The sequence below is a fragment of the Quercus lobata genome, chromosome 2, assembly GCF_001633185.2.
Source record: "Quercus lobata isolate SW786 chromosome 2, ValleyOak3.0 Primary Assembly, whole genome shotgun sequence".
Lineage (NCBI taxonomy): Eukaryota > Viridiplantae > Streptophyta > Magnoliopsida > Fagales > Fagaceae > Quercus > Quercus lobata.
Genome location: NC_044905.1, coordinates 91,398,441 through 91,408,747, shown reverse-complemented (window position 1 = coordinate 91,408,747; position 10,307 = coordinate 91,398,441). Strand labels below are relative to the sequence as shown.

Below are 10,307 nucleotides of genomic sequence, written 5' to 3'. Positions count from 1 at the left end.
GATTGGTTACAATACCAACCAATTGCATAGTTTTAAAAATTATTTTGTCCCATCAAAGGAGGGGAAGAATATTCCTGTGGGCTGTCTAGAATAGCCATTAAAATTTTTTATTAAAATACATATATATATTGCCTCCTTTGAAAATTGCAATATGGCTGCTTATGATCGAGCAACCTGGACAAAAGTTCATGTCAATTTCCTAGACGGCTATAATACAATTAATCAATTGAATAAAACGTGTCAGATATCTGAGGACCAATACCAATCAAACTGAATAATATAATTTTTGCTCTAGACAATAAAATAATTACATATCATCTCTGAAAGAACAGATGATAGCTGGAGACTATCAGACATGGAAGCAACAAACATGAAACTAATAAATAATCTTTGCACATTTGATAAGAATGGAAGTAATATGCCATAATTAGCTATTAATTTACAAGGAAAAAGAAATAAAATTGAGAGAACTAAGAGACATTAAATTTCTATCAATTTTAATGATATCTAACCTTTGGCACCCAATCCTCGAGATTTTGGTCGCCTGACAGCACCCAAAGGATTGAGTATGCCTTGTGAATCTCTGCCCAAGCCCATGCCTTCAACAAAACCCATCTTTGCCATCATCTTTGATCCGAACCCCTTCGTATGCTGTTCAAAAGCTCCAATCCTTTGGGACCCAGAAGCTCCAATCTTTTGGGACCTGTTTCTTGTTGGGTCACCGCCAGATTTGGAGACTTGGGCCTTTTGGGATTTGGTCCTGCCTGTGTCGGATTTGGTCCCGGCTGGGTCACTAGTTGACTCAGAGAACTCCATACCCAATCCAAGTGATTTAGGGCGTTTGATAGCTTCGATGGGCTCTGCAATACCTTGACCATCCTTTCCTAACCCTCCACCTTCAACAAACCCCATTTTAGCCATCATTTTAGATCCAAATCCCTTGGTGTGTACCTCAAATGAACCTAAACTTGCCGAGCCTACCACACTGTTATCTTTACGATTTTCATTTGTCTCTTGCGAATCAACTGCTGTTATCTCAACAGCATCTGATTGCATTATACCACATGATACAAATGACATGGGTTGATCCGCATATGAAACCTTATTGCCATATGAACTCTTTTTCCCACTCCGTTTCTTCTCACTTGCTTCACCACTGCCCTTAGCAGTCTTCTTAACCCTGTTCCTATTGGCAGATCTTAAATTTGAGAAATCAGTCACAGCAAAATCAGCATCCTCATCGCCAGCACCTATCAGCTGAAATTCATAATGAAACCACTAATCTTAGGTTTGCTGATACATATATTAAGTAGACAGTAGAAATCTAGATTCTTCGAAAACATATAAGACAACTTCATAGACAATAAAAAAAAAGGAACAAACAATGCATAATACTTAGTATGCAGTTTAATTAACATCTGAACCTTTTCCAGGCGAACTTTATCACTTGCTGATGGCATACATGTATGTTGTGTTCGCACCACTGTTACAAATCTGAAAAAACAAAATAACAGCTAGCTTGAAATCAACTCTATGTTAAACAAATTTAGGAAGTATATGTCTGTATATCTCTATACATATGTAAATACACACACACACACACACATTTCATTATATACCTTTTCTTTCCAGAACCTTGGCAGCCACTTCGCAAGCTATATATTGCAGCTAATCGTCGTACCTAATACATCAAAAACAGTTTGAAATCAATGAAAGATTCTTAAGATTCCTAGGATTAATTCAAATGCATGTTAAACATAATCCATACTAGGATTGCGCTTTATTTATCCATAAAAGAAAAAAAATGATGCTATATTCCCTTCTTTCTTTATTTTTTTGAAGGGGGGAGGTGGGTTGTGAAGAGAGTATATACCTGGGAACAATCACGAGAATGCATAGGTTGAAAAGAAAACATATCCACACCATCCAATACAATCCGCTCTAGTTTCTACAGTTCAAACCAATTAAGCTGTTAGTAATACTGAAAAATCTCATAAGTATATAAACAGTATGATTGTCTGAAAGGAATTGATATCAAATTAAGAAACCCCTATCTAACTAAAAGGGTACAATTTTTTTTTTTGATAAGTAACTAAAAGGGTACAATTTGAAAAAGGAAAAGGTTTATATCCAGTAATCAAATTGATTAATTAGCTTTTAAGGACACTTGCACTTCAATATAACTGGTAATAATTGCAAGAAAGCCAAAAAAAGAAATCTGCATTCGAGATGTTAAGGTAAACCAAACTTCATGAAGCATGCCTGTAATCAACAATAAACAACAACCCTTATAAACTAATTAGAAAAGGAATGGCATTAGTATGCTTTCCATAATTTCAATGGAAATAAAAACAACAAAAGGAAGGGCAACAACATTAAGTTTCCTTTCTGCTTTTACCAAATTAATTTGCTCCAGATCAACACCCCGGAGCAGCATTCTCTCCCGACGTTTCACAGCAATCATTTCTTTACGATGTTTCTTTTTTTCACCTGAATGGTAAGTAGAAGAATTTACAATATGAACTGAAGGCAGACCCTTTAGTTTAGTAGACAGAGCAGAATAATAGTTAAGAAAATTTTCACCAACAGAGAAGAACAAATGCTAGCTTAAAGAAAGTAGACCCATGGCTAGAAATTTATGAAATAAAATTCCTAATTGTTACAAACAAACTAAAACCATGAATATGATTGCTATTTGAAACTAAAACCATGAATATGATTGCTATTTGAAACTAAAACATGAAAGCCCAAACCTACATTAATAAATAAAAAGAAAAACTATAACAATGTTTGCATGTGTATGATCAAAAAACTATTTCTTTAGACCTACCAGGAAATGTTTTTTGAAGAAAATTATTCTGGGGCTCTCTTGCCAAAAGGTTATATTTCTTTAGTCAAGCACAGAAAGACTAATCTTAACTTTGACATTCTATTAATTCCTTTAATTTATTCCTAAGATGTTGATCATACTGTTCATATGCTGCTTCCTAGTTTCTTCATCATTCATACAATTCTTTTAACTGTATTGATTATCTTCTATGATTCTTTTAAATGAAACACATCAATGCCTAAAATCAGTACCAACTCTCCAATCCCATTGCTAATGAAGCTCTCTATGTGGATGATTATTATCCACTAGCTCTTTAATTGTCCATTCATTTCAAAAAATCATTTGTATTTTTGGTAAAAGTCATAATTCCTTGAATTGGCCATTATCCCCAACATTATTTATTTATCTTATCCTTATAGATTTGTGTTACTTTTGGTTTCATTAGGTGTGTCAAATATCAAGAAGCCAGCTCTCCCAGGTTTTAGCTTTATGCCTCATAATTTCATGAGAACCAGTCAACCTACTAAAGATTTAATAAAACAATATAACTTACGCCTCAAGCACATAAATGATGACAGCATCAAGGCACCATCATAGACATATGCCAGCATTTGCAAGATGTTTAAAACAAAGAGGAAATATATGAGGTGTATTGAAACAGAGTGACTCTCTTACATACACAAGGTCCTTGTGTATATGAATAAAATTGGCCAACCCAGTCATTTGCCCATGGATTTCAAATCATCAACCTATGATTGTTCCTGACTTTCACAAGGTTATAGGATTTTAATCATGTGTATGTTCACACAACACACATAGGCAAATCTTTGGTCATAAAGCTACACAAACATGAACACACCAACAATGATAAGATTCAATGATTAACTCATCCCTATACTCCAATTAAATGCAGCATTTTGATAAAGTACTACTCCCTCCATCCCTTTTTTACTGGTCCTCAATTTTATTTTATTTTTGGAGAAAAATACCAGTCCTCAATTTCATTTTTGGACATCCCAAAATGTTGTCCTCTTTGACAAATCAATAGATATAATATTAATAACTTTCCTAACTTACCCTTTATTTGAAAAGTCTCAACTGTTTTTCCCATTAGCTTTATTTGAGTTTAGATTAAAGAGGTTAGTTTTGGAAAATTATATATACATATTTTTTTTATATAAGAAAATTGGGAGTGCGGGGCTGGTGGGGATCATACCCCAATCCCAAGCACCACAAGAGGTGCTAGAACCACTGGGGTATCCCTCAAACCCCCTTTTTTATTTAAATTAAATCATGATCTCTTAGAAAGTATGATTGCAGCATGCATCCCTGCCTCCAAATATTATGAATTGAGAACTTAAAACAAATAAAAGATTATTTCCCAGCAGAAAATAAAAATGTGCATCATCCAAGATAAAAACAGACTTGAGATTTACCAGGAAAGTTTCTGGAAGTTTTACTCTTTTGAGCCTCTAGAAGCCAAGATCGAGGAAACCTAGCAACATGCTTTTTTTTTGCAGAAACAGTTCTTGGATCTTTTATGAGCATAAGGTCATCTATTGCCAATGACAAATTCTCTTTGGAAGGTTTGGAATATCTCTTCCTTGATTTGGGCTTCTTCAATCCATATTCCCTAGATGCATCCTGGAGAGCAATTCCACCCAACTTCTCTACAGTCTCATCAAAACTGTTGCTAGAACTATCATCATCTGACTCATCCAAAACTTGTTCCATCAACCATTTGGAATTTAAAACATTGTCACTTCCACCAATTCCTTCTAAGTAATCTTCTGCAACTTCATCATCAATATCTAAATCACTATCAGATGAGTCTTCAGAGCTATCACTTTCAGACGATCCAACTGCTTCTCCAGGCTCAGAAGTGTCATTGCTTTCCTCATCTAGAGACTCTCTATTGTCTTCTTCATCACTTTCCTCATCAGATATATCTTGGGTGTATAATTTCATGCCTCCAATTGACAAGAACCCCGAATTTTTTCCTGGAGGTGAAACCTCGGCCAAAATTTCTTCAGACATCTGACCTATCTCATCATTAATGTTCTCACCGGCATTAATTTCCTTCTCATAGGATGAGGTTCCTTCAGTTTCAGCTTGGAATCCCAAGCCTTGATGAGAGCCATCACCTAACTCAAAATCTGAATGGTAGTCATAAGTAAATTCCACATCACGAGGCTCTGAAGATGGCATTTGGTCTACATAAGCCACAATTTGATTCTCCTTTGAATCCACTAAAACAATGGGGTGCGACTCATCTATACTGTTATCTCCATTATTGCCCTTCTGTTAAACAAAAATTTGTTCCAGGTTAAATATTTTAGGAAATAGAACATCCAATGCTTCAATTAAATGGACAAATATTCCCAAAAACATTTTCCCTAGAAAGAAAAGATTCAGGAGGGTATGGAAATTCCAATGTAGCAAACAAATGAGAGCTCATAGAACGTCACCAACATTCACGTTAGTTTAAAAGAAGATTAAAGTATTTGGTCAATTTCTGCAGAAACTAAGAATTATCTACAGCTAAAGAAGAATTTTTTAGAGAGGGAAAATTTAGTGCCTTGTAGGATTTAACCAAAATACTATCCCCAAAATGATTACAAAATCAGAAACTTTTAAAGAATTTGAGCTCCATCATTAACAACCAAAACAACTGAAACTGAATTTAATAAAAAAGGTAACAACTCCCAAGTCCCAACACACCCCCCCCCCCCCCCCCCCAAAAAAAATGCACGAAATTTCAAAATCATTTTGATTCTAGGGACACAATCAACCAAGGAAACCAATCCGGCTAGGAAAGATACCCCATTTTCTTTAAGTTATATGGCACTTGCTAATATGATTAGAAAGTTAAGGCTCTGGACAAACACTTTAAAAATTAGTCTTCTATTCTAAAAAGAAAGGCTTTACTTGCTTGTTCACTCTCCAACTTGGAACGGAAATTAATTTCCAAAACATTAAACTCATGTAACATTTGATTCAATACAACATACCTCAAAGTCAAGCGCAGGGTATCGGTATCCAATAGCATTCCCACCCATTTTCCGAGGTTCAATTTTAGAACCAGAAGCTTTGCTTTTACCAAAGCTTCCAGATTTGGACACAGACACAGACCCAGATTTGTTATTCGAATTGGAATTCCTCCCTGCAATTCAAAAAACCAATCAAAATTCCAAAACAAAAACTTGGAAGAACCGGAAATTTGGAACACACGTAACTATATAACATTTCCTATCATCTAAGATACCAAAAAGAAATTCTATGGATTACCCAGTTCAGCATCCACCTAACTTAATCTTAAAGTCATCTTCTCTTTTGTCTTTAATCTAAAAAAAACAAATAAAAATTTCCCCTATTTTCCTACACTTTCCTCTGTTTTCCCAGCAACCAAACATCAAGTTGGCCAATAAATCAAACAAAGATAGAACTTTTATTTGTTGGAGGTCAATTTAAGGAGAGAGAAAGACCTCGAGAAGGGGTTTGATTTTGCCAATCAGATAACAAGCCACCTTCAACGAACAAACCAGCTCTAACAGATAAAGGATCTGATCCTCTTCTTCTACCCTTGTTGTTGCTGCTGCTATTATTGCTATTGCTTTTGTTTTTTTGGGTTTTAGCAGGTCGCCTTCTACCTCCAGCCATGGCTACACAAACAAAAGAGAAAGCACTGTGTGGGTGATGGATTGTAGTTTGGAGAGCCTTGGATTGCGTAACCCTCAAAAGGACAAGAGGCCTTGAAGTTGAATATTTGATTTGATCACAAATATTGGTTGGATCTGGACCGTTCGATGTTGTGTGGGGGTCAAGTTGATGACGTGGAGGACCACCAGGTACTAGATGGTGTGTCACCTTGTCCGAAGTCCGAACTCGGAAGGGTTGGCCCAAAAAAAGTGGGACTGGAATATCCTATGCGAATCGTGCCATATGCTAGCTTCTGTAAAGCTTCCTATACTATAGTCTTTTACTTATCGTGTCCATTCTTCTCTTTACAACCTTATGGTACATGGTCATCAACAATTAATCATATAAAAATCCTCTTCTGTTTTTTTTTTTTTTTTTTTCTGGCTAACATTAAAAAAAATTTAATTTAAATTCTTTTAGATAAAATGGTTATTAATCTCCGATCATCTAAATTTATTAAAAGTATGGAGAGTTTTTTTTTTTTTTTTTTTTTACAAAATACACTTACAAAATATTAAGACGATCAAAATGAATAATTAAGTTATTGTGGGGGACTACCGCATACTCTTGGCACGATGGTCACTCCACAAATATAAGTGTTTGTGGGATGTTGGGGGACAAAAGCCGGAGTTTAAATCTCCAAGAGAGAATTTTACACATATATACGCTTAAGATTAAGTTAGAGTAGAATTTCTATCTTATATAAAAAAAATAAAAAATAAAAAAGTTATTGTAGGGGGACGAGGATCCAAAGCAATTAATAAAATAGATAAAGGCATTTCCGAGGAGGGGAACTTCACGAGGTATCCTCAGAGAGGACCTATTTAACTAATACGGAGTTCGGAATGTTGCAGTTGATAAGGATGCCGAGAGCTCTTACTTAACCTTGGAAGGCCAAGAATTAGGAATAAAGGGAGCATGGTGTAATCCCAAGGGGGACAAAGGTAACTTGGTAGTGTTCTCCCAGCTCATATTCTGGTGTAAAAACCTTATAGAAAGGTCTTGATGGGACACATATCAAGAAAGTCTGATCATGACCCTCCAAATATAAGGTCCAGATGCATCTTTGCTAAGTTATATAAAGCTAAGAAACACTTGGATTCAATGGGAGATCTAATTCGGAGAGAAGAAAAAGGATAGAGAAAAATCATCTAATTGTAATTCCATCCTCGAATTAAACCCGAGGACGAACACTTAGCCATTTCTAGGCTCTACTCAATTGAACATTAAATGTTACACACGTAATATTGATCAGACTCATATCTTTGACTTTGCAACAGGTACTTAAAAGTTGAACTTGCATCCCATCTCTATAAATTCATTGTGTGAGCGAATAGTAACTAGATCATGATACCATCATCAATCTTTTGTTTCACTTTTTGCCCCCTCACAGTTATTATCTAAAAAATCTTTAAATTTCAAAAGGTTCTTACTTTAGAATTATAAACAAAACCGTTACGACATATGTGATTCAATGATAGGAACATATGTTACTATTTTATATAATTGACTAATCCTTTGATAAAACACACTTTACTTGTAATTGGGTAGATCTAGGATGTGTTTAATGCTTCCAGAAATAAGGTTTCAATTTCAAGTGCTAAAGTCATGCAAGTTTGTCCAAGAATCAAGTGTGAAAATGCTACTCATTAAATCTTGACAGCTAGCTCGACAACTAGCATCTATCGAGGTTTAGAGAGCTGTCTGAATCCTGTGGCTCTACAACTGCTCGACAGATAGATATCTGTCGAGGTTTATGAAATTCAGTTTTTCAAGACTGTTTTTCATCTAATTCGTGAGTATGTGTTTGAGCTTTCTTTTCTCACAACTCTAAAACATATATAATGATTATTTTAAGGACCGTAAAAGGTTATACAGAATTGCACAAAAGTGAAGAAGTGTGATCGGAAACCTAGTTTGCCCTAGTTCTTGAAGAAACTGCTGTATTTGTACACCATAGGGTTTTGGGACCAAACAATTTCATGATCTTCATCTTGTGATGAACTGAAGAACTTTGCAGCCAACAACCTTCTCTAGTTGGCGATTAAAGTCATGTACTGGGATTCGCACAATTGGTTAGTCATGTACTGAGAGTTATGCATTGAAATGAGAGATTATCACTACAGAACAAGTCCAATTGGGTATTGGGGTAAGAATTCAATTGTAAGTTGGTATAAGGTACTGTGATTCATTTACTTGTAACCGCTTGTTTTGATAATAGTGGATTCTTGGGAATGATGACCTTAAAATCACCCGATAGGGTTTTTGCCATGTAAGTTTTCCTTATTCGTAAACAAATCACCATGTCAATTTAATTTCTGCTGCATACTTAGTTTAATTGGTGATTTGTTTGTGCTACCACGTACATTGCATGTTAATTTGATTAATTAATAAAATCGGCTAATTAATCAATTAATTTATCATAAGAGGTCAATACGTTTTTGGCCTATCAAGTGGTATTAGGGCAGACACACTCTAATTAGGGTTAATCTTTGTTGTGTGATCCATTGGCCCCTATTTGTCATGAATAGAGGACAATCTCTTATTATGTCTTCCTTATTTAATGGCACTAACTATACATACTGGAAAGTACGCATGAGAGCTTTCTTGCAATCTTTAGATGAGAAAGTGTGGCAAGTTGTGGAAATAGGCTAGACTAAGCCTATAGAAGTGCCAGCCAATTAGGACAATGTTAAGATCAAGGCGGCAAACTTTAATAGTAGGGCATTGAATGCTTTATTTAGTGCGGTCACAAATGAGGAGTTCAAGAAGATATCCTCCACTGAAACTGCTAAGGAAGCATGGACCATCTTTTAAACAACCTATGAATGAACTAAGGCTGTTAAGGATTCAAAACTTCAAAGGCTAACTATAAGCTTGGAAGAAATCAAAATGGAGGAGGATGAGTCATTTGGTGAGTTCTATGCCAAACTCAAGGACATAGTAAACTCAACTTTTAATCTGGGAGAAACCATTCCTGAACCCAAGATTATGAGAAAGGTGCTCAGATCTCAACTCGAGAGATTTTATGCCAAGATTACCGCGATTGAGGAATCGAAGGATATTGACAAAATTCCTTTGACAAAGCTGGTTGGCAATCTATAGACCTATAAGTTGGGTTTGTCTAGAATCGAGAAATCGAGCAAGAGTAAGAGCATGGCACTGAATGCCAAGAGCAGTGACACAGATGAGTCTTCAGACAATGAAAATTCTAAGATAAAATCTTACATTACCAGGCAATTCAAGAAATTCATGAAGAATGTAAATGGGAAGGGATTCGACAAAGACCGTAGGTAATCTAGCTCCTCACAGTTCAAGAGTCAAGACAAAGGAAATAAGGATGTTAGGGATGGCAGTCAGTACAATATTTCCTTAGGACCAAAGTGCTTTGGGTGTTAAGGCTTCATTCACATGAAATAAGAGTGCCCCACATATCTCAAGACCATTGGGAAGAACAAGGCATTTACTGCTACATTGAGCGATACCGAGCCTGAGAATGATTCCGACAATGAGGATGATGAAATCCTAAATGCCTTCATTACCACTGTCAATCCTACTAAGGGGATTGTTGAAGATGTGGATGAAGAAGAGGAATTGGTAGAGTCCAAGTTTGAGAAGATAGATGAACAAGATGACATCCACACAGCCTATGCAAAGTTATACAAGGTCTCAGAAAAGTATGAGAAGATGTATAGGTTGGCCACCAAGAAGCTTAGTGGTGTGGAGTTTGAGCGAGAAGAAATCTCTACAAAGTTTGATGAAGCAAATCAGACTATTG

At 35.8% G+C, this 10,307-nt stretch overlaps 1 protein-coding gene across 1 annotated transcript; it reads right to left on the bottom strand.

Moving 5' to 3' along the window:
• Positions 1-249: 249 nt before the first annotated feature.
• LOC115977170 lies at positions 250-6,764 on the bottom strand. The gene is made up of 8 exons (XM_031098865.1): positions 6,316-6,764; positions 5,842-5,993; positions 4,267-5,131; positions 2,399-2,490; positions 1,874-1,948; positions 1,620-1,681; positions 1,425-1,494; positions 250-1,257 (listed from the first exon to the last, which is right to left on the bottom strand). The coding sequence occupies exons 1-8, from the start codon at positions 6,488-6,490 to the stop codon at positions 508-510; spliced, it is 2,241 nt and encodes a 746-aa protein (XP_030954725.1). The 5' UTR covers positions 6,491-6,764; the 3' UTR covers positions 250-507.
• Positions 6,765-10,307: the final 3,543 nt, after the last annotated feature.